Genomic DNA, 22008 nt, shown 5'->3' with positions numbered 1-22008 from the left:
AGACCTTTGCCCTGAATTTTAGATAAAATTATGAACATTGTCACTAGATCTGATCCTAAACTCAGTGAATCGCATCACCCTCGTCACCGTCGTTCTCTAACTTTACCTTCCTCGTTTTCCTCTCCTTCAGGAGCCTTCAAAAGCGATGTTGATCCAAATCGGAGGGCGAGATCATCCAAGAGCTTAATCAATCCAAATCAGAGTACATCGTGTAATCTTTGTTATAGAATTCTAACTTGGTAGATGTGGTGGTTCTGTGAGAGGTTTCGAGCCTTTTCTGGTTAGTCATGGCTTGAAATTAAAGCTAGGTGTTGGCGACGGTGATGGCACCGCAAAAGAAGAAGGCGGAGCCAAGAGATAGGATGCAAACATCGAGGTCTTTGTCTAGCGGAAGCTGCTTTAGGGTTTGGAGGTCGTCCTCGAGGTTATCAGCTTCGCGCTCCAGTCAATTTAGGTGGTCTTCTTCTCAAAGATGGCGAGCATGTTGTTGGTGTTGGTATAGCAGAACGTCGTCGACGTATTTATGACTTTGACAAGTACCTATCACACATGTAGGTTGTGTTTATTGCTAGTTTTGAATGAGGGATCCCTTTTTTTTTTTTGGTATTTTAAAGGGATAGCTCATTAACCAATTTTTCGATTACATTTTCAGATCTCCACCGTTTAATTTTTAGGGTCTAATGTATAGATTACTTATGCAAAAGTTCAGCTAAAATGGTGATTGTTAAGATATCAAACTTTGTGAAAGCAATGAACGCACCAAATCTGTTAAACATGAACCGTTCATGCTTATAAGTATAACTCCCAGTTTTGAGTGCCTTAAACACCTCTATTTTGGCTGAAATTTTACAAAGGTGATCTATACATTAGAATTTAAATGTTGAACGGTGGAGATGTTGAAATGTGATCAAGAAGTTAGTCAAATAACCTAACTTTAAAAGACCCAAAAAGGGATCCCTTATATATATATATATATATATATATATATATATATATATATATATATATATATATATATATATAAGGGATCTCTATATGATGTTTTATATCACCATCTCATCATAATATCAACATTCCTTGGCTATGGTGAAGAAGCTGGTGCACTCAAAGGGCGGGTACCGATAGATTATAATTGATTGGCCATGCTATTCGAAAGCAAATCAGTTCCCATATGCAGCAATGTGGTACAATTATGAAGAGGACGATACAAACACACAACGATGATGATCAGTATATTTGTAACCGTACAAGACTATCTACGATTAGGAATATATAGTTTGTAACGTAACACGTACATATAGTTTTCCTCTCTTTGACTTACCTCTACGTATATTATATAAAATTCCACATTGTAAAACAGCTTTTTTAATAACTAAGAATTTCTCTGTAGTGTGTATATAATATATATATATATATATATAATCCCCTTCAGAGGCGAAGTCCCATTTTGAAATTAAAGTGCAGAGGTCATTATTTGACTAGTTTTTTGGTCACTTTTTCACATCCTCACAATTCAGTAGTTAGATATGTATGTGTGGATCATCCATATAAAATTTCACCCAATTTGGTGACTGTTTGAGCTTTCACAATTATGATTTACAAGAATGGTTATAGTTGGACAAATTCGGTTGGTTAATATATTTAACAGTGTTTTGATACCTTAACGATTATCAAATTGGGTAAAATTTTGTATGGATAATCCACACATGCATATCTAACTACTGAATAATGGAGACGTCAAAAAGTGACTGAAAAACTAATCAAATAAGGACATCAGCACTTTAATTTCAAAATGGGGCTCCGCTCTGAAGGGGATTATATATATCACACACTAGAGAGAAATTCTTAGTTATTAAAAAAGCTGTTTTACAATGTGGAATTTTATATAATATACGTAGAGGTAAGTCAAAGAGAGGAAAATTATATGTACCTGTTACGTTACAAACTATATATTCCTAATCGTAGATAGTCTTGTACGGTTACAAATATACTGATCATCATCGTTGTGTGTTTGTATCGTCCTCTTCATAATTGTACCACATTGCTGCATATGGAAACTGATTTGCTTTCGAATAGCATGGCCAATCAATTATATTCTATCGGTACCCGCCCTTTGAGTGCACCAGCTTCTTCACCATAGCCAAGGAATGTTGATATTATGATGAGATGGTGATATAAAACATCATATAGCTATTGCTGATCATTGAACCCCTTTTAGCTAGCGTTTGCCGTTTGGAATGCGTAAAAATTTGACTCCAAATAATTGTAGGCGCCAGTTGCATCAAGTTTTTTCTTGCTTCCATTACTTAATTCTTTAAAATTTGTTGCCTCCATTGCAATTCCACACATCTATGATCTCTCATTTTGTAAATGATTGAGGGCATTGTTCTCTAAAGCTTCTTCTTCTTCTTCTTCTTCTTTTTTTTTTTTTTAATAAGAGGCTGCTTATTTTCGGTCTTATCATGTTATGCATCTTTTCGCCTAACCATAGGGAAATTCATAACCTCTTTGATTCTCAAATTAGTTGATCTAAGTTATATATAACCTAGGGCTGAGATGAATGCATATACTATTGATGACTGTTCTAGACTGATGTCCCCTAAAGCCATTAAACTCCCTAACGCACCATACATACATTTCTATATGACATTGCGAAAATGTTACTTGTTGATGCTAACAAAATAATAAAGGTTCATAATTCCAGTATTATTATAATGTCTCAACTCTCAACAAATCAAATTAAGTTCCTGAAAGGAGATGTATATGGTCTAAGCTTACAAGTAAGAAACTAGAAGGCCACACAAAGGGCCGTAAACTGAAAAATGAAGATAGAGAACATAGGCATAACTGAGCCATATATGCCAAAATCTAGATACAAGTCCAACATAATACAAAGACAAAGAGACAAACAACACCACACGAAGCAACAACTAGCCATGGAGATGGCCACTAAATTAACAAAGTACATACCGCATAGCCATATGTTTTTGCACTCTAATATGACTTTTACTTCTTGATGCCAAACAAGCCAAGCACAAAGGCCATATGAAGAAAGATTATTAATAACAAAAAGATGTGTATAATAGCATCACCCTAAAGCGAAATTAGTTTTTTTTAACGTGTTCAGGGGGAGAAATTTAAAGTGAAGTTAGAATAGGGGGTAAAGCAAAAAATTTAAAGTTCAAATCGAGGTAAAGCAAGAAATAAGCTGCTTAATTAATAGGACTTACGAATGACCTTCCATATTTCAAAGAACAAAAAAAAGCCATTTCTTTCCGATTGAAAAAATCCAATTAATTAGTACCAAATATGTGGATCTCACATCTTCATGGAAATACTAGACACAATATTCAGAATCTCGCACTAATAAATGCAATATATTTACCCATCCATCAGTTCTTGAATAACATTCCTGGCCTGACTGAGATGGTTAATGTGTTGAACTTCTGTGGCCCATATTTGTTGCATTGGATGCATGGACATCTCCGGTTCCATATAGTTCTCTGTCTTCAATCGCCTAAAAGCATCCAATTCCATCACACTAGCACCAATAGTCTGCACAAATGGAAAAAAAAAATTACCACCGCAGATCATTTGAATATGCAAGTGAAGGTTTAATTGAGTCAACTATTATGAACCAAGTTAAATTGATAGCAAACTAACCCAAAATCTGCTGAAGCAAGCATTGAAGACTATAAACTTTAGAAGGTCCTCATCATAGCTATTGAGGGCATTATCCGAACTCACAGACACAGCGAGATCTTGATAAGATGAATCAAACATTGATCCATAGTTCCTCACTACAATCTGACGATGATTATTTAAAATTCTATCAAGATGATGAATAGTGGAACTCCATGTGTTATTCTTCGTTTGGGCCCACTTTATGGTCCAATCACTATTTTGGAAAGCCGACTGTGGGAATTCTTCATACAGCCCCAGCAAGGTTGCTGCTCTTTCAGCATTAGCCCAACAACAGCATGGAGAAGAACCATCATCTGCAGAAAAAGTTGGAGATCAACACAATTAACTAATTCCACGAGTACAATAGCTTATGTGTTCATCTAATTCACACCAAGCAAGCAGGTTGCTTCCTAGTATTGAAGCTAGTGCTCAATCTCGATATCATTTTGTTAATACGAACTTACCGGTAGTACCAACTGCATTATGCATACAGTACCCACATATGTTGATATAAACATGCCTTTACACATTTAATAAAACTTCGCCATCTAGAAACATATGCTAGCAAAAAAAAACATTGCAGTGCAAGTGTACGTGTGTTTATGCGAGAGAGAGAGAGAGAGAGAGAGAGAGAGAGAGGGAGAGAGATGGTATTCAACTGTAGAATTCTACATTTAAAGATATTGGTAGAAAGGCCTTCTATATATAAATAATAGAAAAGTTGTTTACAAATGGACGAGGCCACTTTAAATAGCATGCCCTGGGTTTTCCAATAAGTTCCATCAGTTAATTCCCCTATTACCCACCACATCAGACTTTGTAAAACTAGCATTGTTATTTGCATTTATGGGATAATACTGTTGACTCATTTATACAGCAACTTTATCACATTCAGTTTTCTTAAGAACCTAAGGATAATCAAGATATTCAAGGGATAAAGAGATTTAACAAATGAAGACACACACAGAGCAGACTTGCAACATTTTGAAATGTTTTTACCCTCCTAAGCAAACTCCATAAAAATATTTCTGAAATCAATCAATACATTACCTAGAACAAAGCCAGCAAGTGGGATGTCAACAAGATGCTGCCTCAGGTGACTATCTAGTTGATAACCGAAATTTCGACTTTTCTTCTCTAGAACCAGGAAACGGATAGCAACAACCTATACGATTGCACTATAGTGAGTAGAAGCTTCAACCCTCTAGGAACAAGATTAAAGGTATAGAAAAGAATAGTATATAGCTTGGCAGCAGGCTGCTAGTACAAGACACAAAAAACTAAAAAAACAAAAAAAATAAAACAAAAAAAACAAAAACAAAAACAAAACATTAACAAATTTACTCACCCTGCAATGCAACAGCATTGGCTTGAAGTCTAAACATTGAACCAATTCAGATATCATTCCTGAACGAATAATCTCTTGGGGTGAAGCAGTGGGCGTGTATGAAGCAGGACAAGAGGACTTCACAGCGCATGATTCATTGACTCCGCTTATGGAATTGATTATAATAAATGATACCGATGTCAATATCCATCTATTCTGCTCCCTGAAAATCAACCAAAGGATAGACATCAAGCAATAATCTAATAATTACCAACAGTTTCCAGCTCAGCTTGATAGATTCTGTCTGGAAATTTTCTTCCAGACTAAAAAGTACTTTAGAAGTAAACGAAGACCATAGTATGGTCAAACAGATGGAGTTCTAGCAACCAACATAGGATGGCAAAAATTAAATTCATTTATCAATAAAACTCAAAAACAAAATTCTGACAAGAACGAACTTCATTTATTTATAAAATAAATACTGAACACACCTTTGGTTTACAAATATAGATAGAGATTCATAAATGATTAAAATCTGTTTTTCGGCTGGTACTGAAAGCATTAAAAGACAATATCACACTATGCCATTACACATAAGAACAAGAACTCTAGAGAGAAGAACCGGAGTGACTGAAGGAGAAGACAGTGCTTACCGCAGTGCAAGAATTCGATAAAATGTTGCATCCACACCAGGTCCAAATCCAACAGGAAGATCGTTTGTGCGCAAAGAACCAGATAGCTTTACCTATTTGAGTAAAATGATCCTATGAGATCAAACTACATTTATTCTGATCTACAAGAAAGGCAAAAAAAAAAAACAAAAGACAGATATTTACAATCTGATGGTCCACCAACAAGTGAATGCAACTGCTGGTCACCCTCTGCAATCTCAGCTCAGGAGGATCTTGAAGGTTTTGACAGTTCAAAAGTGGATCAACAGAACTTTCGTCATTGCTATGAACCGCAACCACATGCCCACGCAAAGATATTAAATTTCCCTCAGGAAACATGCGGCTGGATTCAGTTGATAACGGCGCAGTCATTACAGGACTAATGCAAGAAGAGATCTTTGGAATGTCTTTAGGTGTCACAACTGGCATGATTAGGCTTTCTTTCAATTCCTTTAGGTGTAGCTCTCCAAGACTTAATGCACTAGCAGACAGACAAAGCGATATGTCTGAAGAGGTTTCAGGCAAATTTTCAACGGACGTCTGAAGAAGTACTTCGTTATGATATCCAGATAGAAACTCATCACTTCTAAGAGAATCATCCAAAAGAATACACTTTGATGAACTTTTATTTTGATAAACCTCATCTGTACCAAATGAAAGGCTCCACAGATGAGTTGTGGAAGGGATGAGAATTGTTTTACCAATGAAATCATCCGAGCTCTTAAGATTACAAAAAGAGTCTTCTCTATCATGCTTTGTGATATAGTAACAGCCAATCTGTAGCAGCTGCAATGTAAGTGTGAAAAACAATTTAATAACAGAAATAGTTATACCCCTGGACCATGTACCAATTAACAAAATGGAGAAAGCTGACACACCTGATACTTATAAAAGCTGTCAGACTTAAACTCGAGCAATATCTTCTGTCCACTGGGACCACTAAAGCTACCGCCATTTAATTTTGCTTTTGTACCGTACAAGATAACTGAACGAGTAACTCCACCAATTATAGCCAAACAAGATATTTCATGAGAACTCAAGTTGCTATATGTTTTAACCTCATTGGATTCAATGCAAGACTTAGCACAAGAATTCAATTTTCTGATGGCCTCACAGGAACACTCCGTTGAACCCAAACTTAGCTCCTTCCTTGAATCAGTAACCTTTTGTCTTTTGAAAGAACCATTCTTCAAGTAACATCCAACAGCACAAAATTCCATGGAATTCTTTGGACCATTCTCAACTACCCCAGTTTGACAGGAAATAGCATTTTTTCCAGCAACAGATAAATTCCATGGCAAGATTATTGCCTCAACAAACATGCTTGATGAGCTTCTTATCAACGCATCACCTTGAAGCTGATAATAAGCATTAAAATTGGTCATGAACATATGAAGTAGAAACAAAAGATAGTTATCCATGTCTACTTTCAACACTGCTACTCAACAATTGACTTCCGCTTTTTTCTACATTGGGGCTTCTAAAGATACATATGAAATTCCTGCAGCTGCTAAGAAATTTCAGCTATTACATAAGCAGTAAAGCAGGATATACCTTGTGTAGCACAGGAAATTTGTGGGTAATCAATAGCAGGTGAAATGTTCCACTTTCAAATCTCTTCAAGTCTTCTCCCAATCCAGTACAAGGATAAAAGCAAAGATTTTTGCACAATGGACTTCTCAGGCGAAAGTAGGCACAAGCTGTTAAGTTCGCCTTTCTTGCCAATGGTACGAAATCGAAGATAGTTCTGATTGAGAACAAATCATAATCAAGTGATCCTTCAGAATCCACAAACCCAGGCATGCCGTCAATAAGTACACTGTAGTCAACTACCTAATAATCAAAATGACCTAAGTGAGTCCAGAAATCTATAGGAAAATTTGACATATATATTAACTGACCCAAGTAGTATTAGTGGCAGACAAGACCTTAATTATTTTAGTGGCATCCCAAGTTGGGGGAAGGTCTGGTACAAGAACATCAATGCTACCAGTTGCATCAACCAACTGTAGTCTTCCGGAAAAAGGAGAAGTCTGTATATTAAAAACATAAAAAGGAGAATAAATCAGGTAATAAACTATACTACTTCAAATTCAAAGAAAAAGGAAAGAGCACTACTCAGATTGAGCTGTTAAATTACCCAAGTAGAATATGACGATAACAATACAAACCAATGCAAAGTATTTAAGCCAGAAAATAGCCACTAACAAAACCGCTAACCTTCAAACTTCCAATCAATGTTATGCCTATATCTTCACTTGAAAAGATTTTTCTAATTGACTGAACATAAGATCTCCCTTCACAAAATTGATGGTTGTACTGTTTGTCATCATGCAATTGTCTACTGTTACCTTCCAGGTTCAGTGCCCTCGTCCAAGTGAGCTCACAGTGACATATGAAAAGAGACAAGGGGATCGCCTGATTAAATAAAAAAAATTAGTTACTTTTGGTACTCACCTGATGACAAACACCCATAAAAATTAACAAACAATACCAAATCAAATGAACTGATCTAAAACAGTTTTTAAGAAAAAGTGGATCACATAAATTATCCTGGCCTGACGTACCAGAGTCAGATTATCCATGTATGGTTCAAAACCACAGGCACATGAATCATGCTTGCAGAATTCCATGAATACTCCTGGCTGCTAAAAGGAACTATATAAACATATGAAAGAAAAGAATAATACGAAAAGGTCTGCAAATCCAAAAGAGAAACCAAATTACCCGAGTTTGATGCTTCAATGAAGACACATGTGAACTAGCATACATCTCAACTAATCCTCCCTTCTGGTAGCACCTTGCAATCGTCCAAATTAACTTATCAGAAAACCAAATTAAAAATATAGTACAAGAGAAATAAGGTTTCATAAAAACGTAATTTACATGTTTTGAGCCCAAAATTTCCTTCTCAGATAAGATACGAGCAAACTTTTTCCGCAAATACCAGGCAACCATCAATACCCTGAAACCCAACGATCCAGCTAAATAAACTAATTGGAAAAATTAATCTTTTAAAGATTATACGTAAACCAGATAAATCCAATCCAAAGCCCAATTAAGTTAACTGTGAAAACATACCATAATCTGGAAGAAAATGCTACCGACTCAATGAACTTCCCCAGAGAACTCTGTGATTGTGAAGCTATATGACACCTGCAACATACAAGTGAATCAATGTCTGGTGGCCCAAGAAATTGAATAGCTACAATGCACATTAGAATAGCATTACAGGGAAAGGGATCAAAACTTTCCATCCACAAGCATGCAGTATGAATTTATTTCCTCAAGTCACCATGAAAAGGCCATGATCAACATTTTCCCAATAACAATTGAAAATACATGTTTACCGAGTTTCTATTGGTGAGAATGATTCCACAATTACACTGGTCCTAAAGCAAGCACCAAGTATAAGCACTCTTCTAGTCCAACCGAATCTTGGATTCACAAAATGGGCATTTCTCACAGAAATCTAGTAACAAGAACAAAAGAAGACATCAAAAAGTAGTAGACGCAAAAACTTAATAGGCCAGATTAACAAAAAGTTATAAAACGTACAATAGCGCCCGCCCTAAGACTATGTGGTGGAGTCAGCAGTTGATCAGTTAACAGAAGCCACACCTCATTGTCCAATTCTACAAGCATTCCTTGCATATACACACCTCTCACTATCCCTCTATAAGTACCTACCTCCCCATTTCCCTTTCTAACTACTTTAACTTTCGGCGTCCATTTCTTGGACAATCTGCTCAAATGCAATGCCGAACTTCCTGTAGTTACACACATTACTTTAGACTCTTCCTTCCCTATAAACACCAGCTTCTTTTTCAACCCTGATATAACAACAACATTTCCCACTAGCCTGGTAAACACAGGATGCCACGACGAAGCAGAGCCACAACAATATACAAAGAATGGTTTGGTAAACGAATGAGCATCAATTTCTCGAATTGAATCCTTCAAAACCACAACTACTGATTCCTTTGAACTACATGATACACACTCACAAACCATAAACTGGACCAAAAAGCCGTGGAGGCTAGTCGCCGGCCTGGCGTCGGAAGCCGCATAGCATTTCGAATTGCTATCACCTGTTTTACATGAAACAGTTGATAAAGGACTGACAGACTCCACCGCGCCGAAAACGCCGTGGCGAGCCTTGGAGCTGTCTTCATTACCATCTGAAGAGCCTAAATCCATTGAGATGACACTCGAACAGGGACGAATTCCGGTGACTGAATCTCGAAACTCCCACCGGATAATCTCCAGGAACCCGCCGCCGCGTTTGGACGGAATGAAATTCCAGGCGAGGACGTTGATTTTGCGGCCGAGAATCCGAGCGTCGAAGTCGAGAACATCGCAGCAGATCGAGGCGGCGGAGTCGTCGGAGAATTGGAAGCAAGTGTTGTAGGAGCATCGCGGAGCGGCGGCGGTGGTGGTGGGGAGGGTTACGGTTCCGATGATGAGGGCGAAGTGGCCGAGAGAGGGGAGGATCTTGGCGGTGGAATTAGGGTTAGGGTTTGAGGAGGGGGCGGGAGAGATGGAGGGGATTGAGGCTTGGTATGATTTGGGAGGAATTGAAGGGGTGATTAAAGAGGAGGCTCCGGTGAGGCAACGGCCGCGTTGGAGTAGCTCTGCGATTGTCAAAGTCGTGACATTTTCCATTGATGAGTGAATGTGAAAGGTCTGGAGAGCTTTGAAAGACTGAAAGTCCCTCTCAGGAAGTGAGGCGGGAACAGAGAGGTTTTATAGGACCCCTAAAAACGGCTCTTCTTTCTAGTCCATCATTACACGCGTCGATTTCTCGTCTTTTCTTGTTGACGAACTTTTTGGTACTAGCCTTGTACCGTGTGATACAGATGTTTTGATGGCACACGGTTCTGTAGAATTATTATATTTAAGGTGTATTTTTGAATGATAATTTTGCTTAAACATATTGGTGAAACATTTATAGAGTTACATAATTGTCCTTCTGACTATATATGAAGATAAAATTATAAAGTGATAGATTTGACAGTTCACAATTTGATGAAACTTTAAGTACACGCTTATAAATACTAGAAACCGCCCACACAATCACACCATATGGGTGTGTAAAAGTGGATAGTATCTCCGTAAAAAATTATTAATTAAAATATGAAAGAAGTAATATTTTTTATTTAATTTATTTAAATTATTTAAATTTTAGCCATACTACCCTTATTTGTTTGTTTTTCATTGTGATATGAAAATGACATTTATGTCAGTTCGTAATTTGGTGGTATTTAGATGTTTGCTTTATAGTAGTAGAGATATATATATATATATATATATATTATAATATACCTCTTAGTTTGTGAGTATAGTAGAACCTCGATTAATTAATACCCAATTTTTATGTTCGGAATATTACGTATTTATTTTGAAAATCGTTAAGACATTCATAAATATGATATACTCATTATGAATTTTAATGTTTCATATTTCACAAATTTGGTTTGTCTATTAATTTAATCTAATTTCATATCTTAACAATCACCGAATTAAATGCAATTTTATAGTAGTATTAATCTATCCATATATGCTTCCGATTTAAATGGTTGAGATGAAAAAAAAAAGTGATAGACTGATAGGTCTAATCAACAATGAGCTCAAAAGTCATCACATCAACTATGTCTTGATCAATAAAAGTACAGAAGTGACATGGTTCCTTAATTATAAGTTGTCAATTATAAAAGCCCACTTCAAACGGGTCAACCTGAAAAACCCAGACTTGGATCCTCTCCTCATGGTTCTCTCCTCACACAGTCTCATAAGTGAATCAGATCCGTCCATTTAATATGAAAGGCCAAGATTTGTCATACTTTTGTTTTTGAGATATTTTCCTCTATCTCTTTTTCTCTTCTGCAAATATATATATATATATATATATATATCTCATTTACGAAAACCTAAGCTCATGTTTCTCTCACTCATCTAAAGAAAAAGAAATTGAAGTGTGATTTTGCACTTTGTAGTCGACTCCCTTCTTCACAGATCATCATCTTCTTTTCCCCCAACCCGAATTCATCGAGCAAATTTAGAGTTGAGATGCTTTGAGACAGGTGGGTCTAACAAGTTTAAGAAGATTTTTTTTTCCAAATTGATTTAATTTTGCAGATTCTGTAGTATCAAAATATGGGTTCACTACTTAAGAATGAAGAGTCTTTGAACTGCCAATGTGAGAGATAGAATTCTAAATGGCAGTTGTAGCTAGTTTCTTGTTTCAATTATCCAAAGATCTAGAAGGAGGAGGAAAAGTAAGCTAGCTTAAGGTGTTAGAAGCTTTGTGGTGGGCATGTAGAAGCCTTTGAATCTAGCCTTCACTTGTGTGAATTCTAGTATTCTACAACCCATTGAAAAACAAAAATTGATACCATCTCATTTTAGCTAACCACAAAATTGGATTCCATATCTCAGTTTTCAACACAAGTTCAAATGGAATGTATAACTTGCACCTGCATCATAATTCACGAGAAAAAATTATATTGGTCGAGCCCATTGCATTTAGACAGGATCGTAAGTATATAAATCACAAACTCATGACTGGTATGTTCTAAAATATGATTAGTACTCTTTGGTATCTGATTGCGAATTCAGCGACAGCAAAGACCGCGCCATATATTTGATGCGGCAGACTAAGCTAATTACTAAAGTTCAGGTTGTTAAGAACTGTATGTAAAAGACTCTTCTTTGTAGCTCTAAAGCTTGTGTTATTCATCAAAAGAAAAGAGGCTTTTATAAAGCCTTTACAAAACAGGAATGAGAACAAAATGCATCCACAATTTACATAACCTATAACATGGCTAAGTCTAAGGAGAATAAATCAAACACTAATCTACACCCTACAATCCAGGGCTTATTAAACAGAAAGCAACATACTGATTTAACTAATCAACTTAGGAATTAGACTCAGTCAACAACTAACCAAGCTACCTATCAAATCTTCCCTTAAACTGCACTGTAAACATACAGTCAATTTACTTCTTGAGCACTGCACACACCGAGTTGTTCTCTCATCTTCAAGAACAAGTCTAACTTCAAAGGCTTTGTCATAATGTCAGCTAACTGATCCCTTGAGCCACAATGCACCAACTCTACTACTCCATCATTAGCTAAGTCTCGAAGAAAATGAAACCGAACATCGATATGCTTACTTCTACCATGGATGACAGGATTCTTCGAGAGTTTAATGGCTGAGTTATTGTCACAATATATAGTGCACTTACATTGCTGAAGGCCAAGCTTCCCAAGAACTCGCTGCATCCACACACTTTGACAAGCACATGCAGCAGCAGCAATGAACTCCGCTTTAGTGGTGGAAAGTGACACAACTGATTGCTTTTTGGAACTCCAATGCTACAGCTCCATAGCTCATTTTAAAAACATAGCCTAAGGTGCTTTTGTGACCATCAAGGTCACCAGCATAGTCACTATCTGAATAGGCAAACAAGCTCTCTTCTCCTCCTTTCTTGTAGCGTATTCCCAGCTCAGTTGTTTCCTTCAAGTATCGAAACACTCTCTTCAATGCTTGTTGATGCAACATTGTTGGGACTTCCATAAAATGAGCTATCAAGCTCACTACTACATACATTAGATCAGGCCTAGTGGCAGTCAAATAAATAAGGTTGTCCACCATTTGCTTCAAAATAGTGGAATCAACCTTAATGCCTGATTAGCAAGCCTACTTCCAGGAACAATTGGATTTTTCACGGAATTAAGGCACTCCATTCCAAATCTTTCCAGTACCTCATTGGCATACTTCTTTTGGCTTATGAAAATTCCAGCAGAGTTTTGCACCACCTCCACTCCAAGAAAGTACTTCATGCAACCAAGATCAGACATATCAAACTCTTCTTTCATTGAAGTTTTGAACTTTTCAAACATCTACTCATTGTGTCCTGTTAAAATAAGGTCATTGACATACACGATGATTATAAGAATACCTCTACCAGCACAGTTCTTTGTGAAAAGTGTGTGATCACTCAAGCATCTTTCAAACCCCTCCTTGATGAAATCAGATTCAATCTGACTGAACCAGGCTCGTGGGGCTTGTTTAAGCCCATATAGTGTTTTCTTCAACTTGTATACTTTGCTCTATTCACCCTTCACCTCATAACCTCGTGGTTGTTTCCACAAACACCTCCTCATTGATTTCTCCATGCAAAAACACACTTTTGACATCAAGTTGGTATACTTTCCATCCTCGATTGGCTGCAAGTGCAAGAATTAATCGTATTGTATCCCAACGAGCTACATGGGCAAATACCTCAGTGTAGTCAATACCAGCTTGTTGTGTGTATCCCTTTGCTACCAGTCAGGCCTTGCATTTATCCACCTCACCTTTCTCATTCAACTTGGTCTTGAAAACCCATTTAACACTTATCTTTTTTGCTCTTCTTGGCAACTTAATCAATTCCCATGTACCATTCCTCTCAATAGCTTGTATTTCTTGGTTCATAGCTTTTCTCCAAATCAGACTCTTAGTAGCTTCTTCAAAAGTTGTGGGGTCATTTGAAGCAAACATAGCAAGTTGTTGCATCTCCACAGCTAGTTGGTCAACCTCATCTTCTGCCTCCATTTCCTCGGAAGAACCTTCACTGTTCTGTTGAGACAAGCCTTCACCGCTCACAAAGTCCTTTGTCCATCTTGGTTTCCTTCTTGTCCTCCCTTGAACTGGATTAGTCACATCATTAGTTGGTGTAGATGAGTCTAAACTGGTTGCTCCATTCTCTTCTTCTTCTTCTTCTTCTTCTTCTTCTTCTAACATCACAGAGAACTTCTTTATTTGATTTCCCCCAGCTCCATTTTTCTTCCTCTTAGAAAACCACATCTCGACTTATGACAATCTTCTTGGATTTTAGATCATACATCCGAAAAGGCTTTGGATTCTTCACTGACTCCCAAAAACACACACTTGAAGCTCTTATCACCAAGCTTCTTTCTTTTGACATCAGGTATGTGAACATGCCCAAACACTTTGAAATATTCTACTGAAGGCTTGAATCCACTTTATCCTTCCTCATGTGTTTTGTCTTGTATTGCTGAAGTGGGACTCCTATTGAGCACATGCACTACCCAATTTACTGCTTCTGGCCAGTATTTTTTTAGAACCTCTTTTGCACTCAGCCTACACCGCACCATGTTCATTAAGGTTTGGTTTCTTCTCTCTACGACTCTATTTTGTTGTGGAGAATAAGCCGCAATGAGTTGTCTACCGATCCCATTTGAACTACAAACGTTATTGAACTCAGAAGAGTTAGAACTCCTCACCTCGGTCAGTACGTAAACAACAAATATAGTTCCCGGTCTCTTTTTCTACCATGCTTTTGAACCTTTTAAACATCATTAAAGCCTCTGACTTAGCATGCAAAAGATATGTCCACATCTTACGACTATGATCATCAATAAACGTAATTATGTACCTCTTGTGACTATTTGATTCTGGAATAATCGGACCACAGATTTCTGAGTGCACAAGCTGCAATGGTTGAGAGGCTCTCCATAGACTTTTTTTTGGAAAATGACTACGATGTTGCTTCTCCACAACACAATCAGTACACAATTTGGAGCTAGATTTTAGAATTGGTAAGCCTCTGACCATCTTTCTATATGCCAACGTCCGTAGCCCTTTCATGTTAAGATGACCAAACCTCTGGTGCCATAGGTTTGTTATTGACTCATCTAATGATGTTTGAAAGCAAGCTTGTCCTACAACATTAGTAGGTGAAGAAGCAAGTAACACAAACATCCGATTTGCAGACATATTTGTTTGCATAATCAGCCCCTTCATCGGATGAAAGATTTTGCATACATTGTATTGAATTAAAATAGCCAAATTTTTCTCCTAAAGTTGCCCAATGCTAAGTAAATTATTCTTGAGCTCGGGAATGTAAAATACCTCAGTGATCACCTGAGTTCTGCCATCAACTTGTATTCTGACATTTCCTTTCCCCATGACAACCATCTTTGAGTCATTTCCAAGTTATACAGAGTCCCTGAAGGACCTATCAAGCTCAATGAACCACTTTTTGTCTCCACTCATGTGATTGCTACAACCTGAGTCTAAGAACCACACCTCTTCTCACTTGGAATTGTGCATCTCAACATAAGACATGAGTAACATCTCTTGATCTTCATATAACTCAGCATAATGGGCATAGCTAAGACATTCGTACTGAAAATGTCCCAACTTGTGGCATCTGTAGCATTCCACGAAAACTTTGTTGAAAACTCTTCCTCGACCCATTCCTCTTCCTCTGAAATTTCCACAACCTCCACCTCTTTCACCAAACCTATTTCCTCCCTTGCTCCAGACCTCTCACCTCATGTGACTTTCAAAACTTACTCTTCCACACCACTTTTCTGAAACATCTGTTCATGCACCAGTAACGAGCTATGTAACTCGTCTACTTGAAAGACTATTAATGTCTTTCGACTCTTCAATGGAGCACACAATATAGTTGAACCTTTATGTTGGTGTGCGCAAGATTTTTTCAACTGTTTCACATCTTTCATGTCTTCTCTTGAATTTCTCATATCATTTGCTACCACCATCACTCTAGAGAGGTACTCATTCACAGACTCACCAGATTTCATCTCCAAGACTTCAAAATCCATGCGAAGCACCTAGAGTTGAGCTCGTTGAACTCGAGCATTCCCATGATATTTTCTCTTCATGGAATCTCACAGCTGCTTGGATGTATCTTTTGGAAAGATAGTCTTCAGAATTTGTTTCTCGATCGATTGGAATAGGTAATTTTTCACCATCAAGTCCTTCAGCTTCTAGTCATCCAAGATTTTCTGTTGTGCAGCAGTTGTCACTGCATCAGTGGCAGGCTCGGTGTAACCATTCTCGACGAGGCTCCAGTACTCTTTTGATCAGAGCAGATTCTCCATTACCATGGACCAATGATCGTAATCCCCATCAATCTTGGGAATGCTCAACAAGTTTCTTCGTTCAGCCATCTCTCACTCTTTTGATTATTGTCCTGCTCAAACACTTTCTCTCAGTGTTTCACTCACTCATTACTTCTCAAATCAGGTCCCGTTATGGGGCTCTGATACCACTGTTAAGAACTGTATGTAAAAGACTCTTTTTTTGTAGCTCTAAAGCTTGTGTTATTTATCAAAAGGAATGAGGCTTTTATAAAGCCTTCACAAAACAGGAATGAGAACAAAATGCATCCACGATTTACATAACTTATATCGTGGCTAAGTCTAAGGAGAATAAATCAAACACTAATCTACACCCTACAATCCAGAGCTTATTAAACAAAAAGCAACATATTGATTTAACTAATTAGACTCAGTCAACTAACCAAGCTACCTCCGATGTATCGCACAAATGCCAAAATGGGAGTAAGGTTGGTAGCTGAGGTGCTTAAATTGAAGAAATGGGAGTTGATGTTTGGGATTCAAGAGAGCAGAGGGAGAACTAGAATTCAAAGAGAGATGGGAATGATGAGACATTGAGAAAGATAATATCCACGTTGAAAATCTCATTTTAAGTGACGTAAGCTAATCCAACCATCAATTCTAAATAGACGGATCGAATTTACTTATAAGACAGTATGAGGAGACAAGAGGATCGAGTCCGAAAAAACCACTAATCAGTCAGTCAGCAGTCTCAGAGACCATGCAGGAGGCGGAGCAGGGAAATGGCGGCAACCACCACCGGACCCTCATGCCCGACGCCCACTTCTTATGGGCCGGAGCCAGCGCGGCCCAGTTCGCCTGCGCCGTAGTCCTCTACCGGAAAGGATCCGGTCCCCACTCCACTTCCATGCCTTTCAGGGCTTGCGCTGTCGCTTCCCTCATCGTCGGCGCCGCCTTCACCGCCGCCTTCGCTGGCGTCCGTTCTTCTGGCATCCACAAGGTTTTAGTCCCCATCTCTCTCTCTGCCTGCATATTGGCATATTTCTGGTGAAATTTTGTTGCTTTGTTTGAAAGAAACAGATAAAAATATTGTTTAAGGTGTTTGAGCTTGTCTTTTCTTCCTGATGTTTCCATTATCTGTTTCGTCTATTCGTTATGATTCATATCTAATGTACCCGATTGTTTACACAGCTTACTTGTTACATTTTCTCTTTCAATGTTGGTATGGAGGTCAGGGAGAAGTTCATGAATAGAGGTTAAAGGCTCAGTAGATCAATCGTAGCGTAATCCTTGTATTCTCTATGTTGAATTAAGAGTATGCTGTAGCTTTTGGTGGTAGAATATATGGACATCTGACAAACTGTTCTTCATTAAGCTCATCTACTAGTTTTAGACTATAGAAGTTGTATTAGTAGTCATTGAGATCATAACTCTTTAAACTCATACCTAAACAGTCGAATTTTAGGTACGAATTTTGGCTACTAGGATTTGGATTACTTGTCCGGTTTGATACGTTGACTATTCAATCGTTGATTTTCATTCCACCTTGCCTACATCTTGTTGTAACCCTTTTTAAATTTGCAAACATTTGAACAGTTACTTAATCAATTTTGTATGATAGTCTAATAGTGTTAGCAAGGAACTGTTAGATAAGACCTTTCCAGAATCTTAATAAGTTCATGCTTACCGTCCTTCCTTTACTTTTTGCTTGGCCAAATGCTTACTGACTAGCTAGACAGTACAAATTCTGATCCTGTGGTTGATATTCATAAGAGAAGGAAGATAAGGAAATTAGAGTGCATGTCGAATTTGTCAATTTAAAGATCCAGTGTGTTGCCGAATTTGTCAAATTTTACTGGTGAGTTTGGATGCTAGACCTTCTGTTTATGCAGCTGGGATCCTTTTCAGCTGTGATTGAGAACCTTTACTTAGATTTTTCTGTTCAAATGCCGGTAGTTCTAATCTATCCTCTCAATTGTAATCAGCTTACATTTAATATGAATTCTATATCTAAACTTAGCCCTCAAACTGAAAAGGAGGTCTAGTCATATATTGAGTGAAGCATCAATAGACTACCTAAGAAATTATTTCGGTATTAGTTGGGTTAACATTAAAAATGCAGACTGAAAAATTGTTCCACATTCAGTTCGTTTATTTGTTCATCTTATTTCATCACCTTTTTTAGTAGAACAACAAAAACGTTACTTCATCACCACTTATCGGCTGTCCATTCTTCTTAACAGGTGGAGGACTTAATTCAATTGGGTGCAAACATAAGAACTGGCCTCGGGGTACAACGGAGGGCAAAGGATGAATGACTATTTTTGGGTGTACCTTAGGATTCAGATTCTATTTTATCAGACCAACTGGCTGGACTTCCGGTTTGGTCATTTTTGGTTTTGTTCTTCCTTTCTTCACTCTTTCCCCATCAAAACATTCCATCATCTTAGCGCTCAGGTTTTGACTGTTTATTTCAAAGACAGGTGATATGGTATGTGCAATGATATGTAGGACATGGCATGTCCATAGAAATGAATTTATATAAAAAATGAGAATGAACTTAGTAAGTGTTTAAACTGCACAAGGATTAAAGTACTGGCCGTGTATATATTTGGACTTTGTATGAAAGCTTTCCCGTTCTCCGACCCTGTCTCAGGTTTCATATTCGTTTGGCTTTGTATGGCTTTGTATGATACTTCCCGAATTTTTTAAATGTAAACTATCATAGATAGAGAGTCCCTCTTGTTCATGCTTTCAATCATCCTTTAATTCCTGAACCAGAACAATGAATCCTGAGACTTCAGCCAAATCCTTTCTGGGTCTCTCATTTCAGTCCATTATCTCAACTGGTTCGCCGGTAGACGGAGTCCGATCTCAATCCTTTTTGCGCTCCTGGCACTTCTCCTCATGGGTGCTGTCTCCTGCTGCATGCACTATCTGTTCATCTCTAAGGTCTTGAAACCCAACAGTGCTACATTTCACGTACAATTGTTTCATATTCAGAATTTCAGAGCTGGCAGCTGTTCTTTCCCCGGGAGATTGTGTGCTTTCTTTTTTCTGTCCCACGTCCAATGATTTTCATATTTATGTCTTCCCCGTGTAATATTGTATTTTACGTTGCTGCCCTCCTTATAATTCCCCTAATCCAGTTTAAATTTCGTCAAAATCATGGGCGATATTGTAATAGAGATTTTCACGCAGAGAAAAAGCAGGAGAATGTGGGCTATATCGTGGGAGAGGAGAGTGCAAAGGTGACGGTTAAGCCTTGAAATGGAGACACAATTGCACAAAGGCAGACACACTCGCACAAACTCGGACAAAATTGATATTGGCAGTGTTGTTATGAGTCCAAGAGTCAGAGAACAGAGGAAGCATGAATTGGAAGGCAAAAGAGAAGAAGGAATAAGAAAAGGACCATGGAAAGCAGAGGAAGATGAAGTGCTTATCAACCATGTGAAGAAATGTGGCCCTAAAGACTGGAGCTCCATTCGATCCAAAGGCCTCTTGCAGCGTACCGGAAAGTCGTGCCGTCTCCGTTGGGTTAATAAGCTTCGTCCCAACCTAAAGAAGTACGTAAACTCCTAATTTCCATCATTTCACTCTGTTAATGTGCTTGTAGTTTTCGACAATTTGTGTTGTATTTGCTGTAGTGATATGTTGCTGTTTGTGCATTAGGGTCAAGAAGCTTATGAATTCTCCACTAATGGGATTTTGATTTGGATTATCTGTCGGGCTTTTGGGTTTTATTGCTAATCAATCTATATGTTTCTGGTTCTTCTTGCCAATATAGTTAGCGCTAATATTTTACTTTCAGTTGGTATTTCAATTGAATCTCTCTTCAAGAAGCTTAATTATGCTCAAATTGAAGAGCAGCCCCATTTTTTATTATTTGATACTCTTCTTTCGGTTGTTCCTTCACTTTCATTGAGATTAATAATTAGGTTTTGGGGGGTTTGTTGATAACTTAGTTGGCGTTGATCTCTGCTTGTTTTCTCTATTTTCGACTAGTGGGTGCAAATTTTCAGTAGAGGAGGAGAGGGTGGTGATAGAATTGCAAGCACAATTCGGGAACAAATGGGCAAAAATAGCAACCCATTTGCCAGGGAGAACCGATAATGATGTTAAGAACTTCTGGAGTAGCAGGCAGAAAAGGCTGGCTAGGATTTTGCAAACATCAACATCAGCAGTTACACCCTCCAAATCACACAAGAACAGAAGGGAAATTCCAGTTTACCATGACGAGGTTCCCATTGTGGAGGTAAATTAAACTAATACATTTGCTTCTATATATTGCTTGCTATCCTACCATATGTATCGGTAGTAGTGTAGTAGTGTAGTACTACACTGCTACTACACATTGGCTACTTAATTTGAGGGTAGGAGCCGTTCTCTGTTTACGAACTTGATTTGATGTTGTTTTCTTTCTTGACATGTAGGTGTCAGAACATAGAGAGAGTCCGAAGCACTCCTTTTTCAAAGAGGTCTGTTCTAACCTCAATAGTCAATACTAGTTTATTAGGAATTGAATGCAGTCATCTTAACCGATTAATTAGATACTCTAGTACTGCAACCTTTTGTTATGTTCTAGCTAGTATGATCTCTTTTATTTCGTTTTTAGATTCCCAAGTTCAGTTGTTCATCAGAGCGTGAATCATCATTGCAGGCTGCATCATGCTCATCACCTTGCATTGGGAACTCTGATGCACTCCAAATGGTGCCAGTTTCAGGACTTCTTGACTCGAACTTGCTTGGTTTTGAAAAAGGCAACCCTGTTCAGCAGGAGCTAGAGCTTGCTCTACCTGAGAAGAATCTATGGATTGAGTCCCAATCTCTAATTCCTTTCCTAGGGAACCCACAACTGCAAACAGAGCTTGAATACTCATCAGACACCCATGAACTCCTGAAACTTGACTTCGACATGTTCACAACTTTGGAGGCTGAACTTGGCAAACAACTTGACATCGTGCCGCCATTTCTTGAGCCAGTTGCAAGCTGCGGAAATGTTGAGGGGGAAAAGATTGACAACCCAATAACCCCGGATTGTGTGTTCGATGACTTTCCAGTTGAAATGTTTGATCAAATCGAGCCACTGCCAAATGACTCCAATTCATCTCATGATTGATTCGCAATAATTGTCTAACATGAGTAACATCTACTGTGCATGTGGAAATTGGAGACTAACTAGCTAGCTTATTACTCTTTATTAGCTTGATATATTTACATGCTTCTACTAGCGTTGTACTTCTTGTTTCTGCCATTTTCTGTATAATAGACAACTGACCATCGATATATCTTCGAGCTGATAGTACTGGTTTCTTTAGCTTGGTATCTTCAAGCTTCTACGTCAATAGATCTTTCTCTACCAGTAAACAATGAATAGTACGTTATTTAAAAAAAAAAAAAGCGTACGTAGTTTATTAAATATATGTG

General features: G+C 37.9%; 3 protein-coding genes across 4 annotated transcripts; 2 read left to right on the top strand and 1 right to left on the bottom strand.

The window, feature by feature from the left end:
* Positions 1-3245: 3245 nt before the first annotated feature.
* Positions 3246-10386, bottom strand: LOC126795920 (CST complex subunit CTC1). 2 transcript variants are annotated; one of them, XM_050522646.1, is made up of 16 exons: positions 9241-10386; positions 9033-9154; positions 8764-8838; positions 8569-8647; positions 8410-8472; positions 8250-8327; positions 7903-8100; positions 7611-7715; positions 7237-7515; positions 6561-7040; positions 5848-6468; positions 5665-5756; positions 5033-5234; positions 4735-4849; positions 3664-3998; positions 3246-3555 (listed from the first exon to the last, which is right to left on the bottom strand). In XM_050522646.1, exons 1-16 carry the CDS (start codon positions 10345-10347, stop codon positions 3382-3384), a joined length of 4125 nt encoding a protein of 1374 aa, XP_050378603.1. In that variant the 5' UTR covers positions 10348-10386; the 3' UTR covers positions 3246-3381. The 2 variants fall into 2 exon arrangements, with proteins under 2 accessions (XP_050378603.1, XP_050378605.1); XM_050522648.1 differs by lacking the exons at positions 3246-3555; positions 4735-4849 and having other exon boundaries at positions 3742-3998.
* A 6917-nt stretch (positions 10387-17303) lies between these two features.
* Positions 17304-19228, top strand: LOC126795926 (uncharacterized). The gene is made up of 2 exons (XM_050522654.1): positions 17304-17578; positions 18822-19228. The coding sequence occupies exons 1-2, from the start codon at positions 17339-17341 to the stop codon at positions 18894-18896; spliced, it is 315 nt and encodes a 104-aa protein (XP_050378611.1). The 5' UTR covers positions 17304-17338; the 3' UTR covers positions 18897-19228.
* A 542-nt stretch (positions 19229-19770) lies between these two features.
* On the top strand, positions 19771-21700 carry LOC126795923 (transcription factor DUO1-like). The gene is made up of 4 exons (XM_050522651.1): positions 19771-20147; positions 20587-20836; positions 21015-21059; positions 21197-21700. The coding sequence occupies exons 1-4, from the start codon at positions 19849-19851 to the stop codon at positions 21698-21700; spliced, it is 1098 nt and encodes a 365-aa protein (XP_050378608.1). The 5' UTR covers positions 19771-19848.
* Positions 21701-22008: the final 308 nt, after the last annotated feature.

The sequence above is a fragment of the Argentina anserina genome, chromosome 5 (genome assembly GCF_933775445.1).
Source record: "Argentina anserina chromosome 5, drPotAnse1.1, whole genome shotgun sequence".
Classification (NCBI taxonomy): domain Eukaryota; kingdom Viridiplantae; phylum Streptophyta; class Magnoliopsida; order Rosales; family Rosaceae; genus Argentina; species Argentina anserina.
Note: the sequence above shows the minus strand (reverse complement) of the source record. Positions and strands in the feature narration are given on the sequence as shown.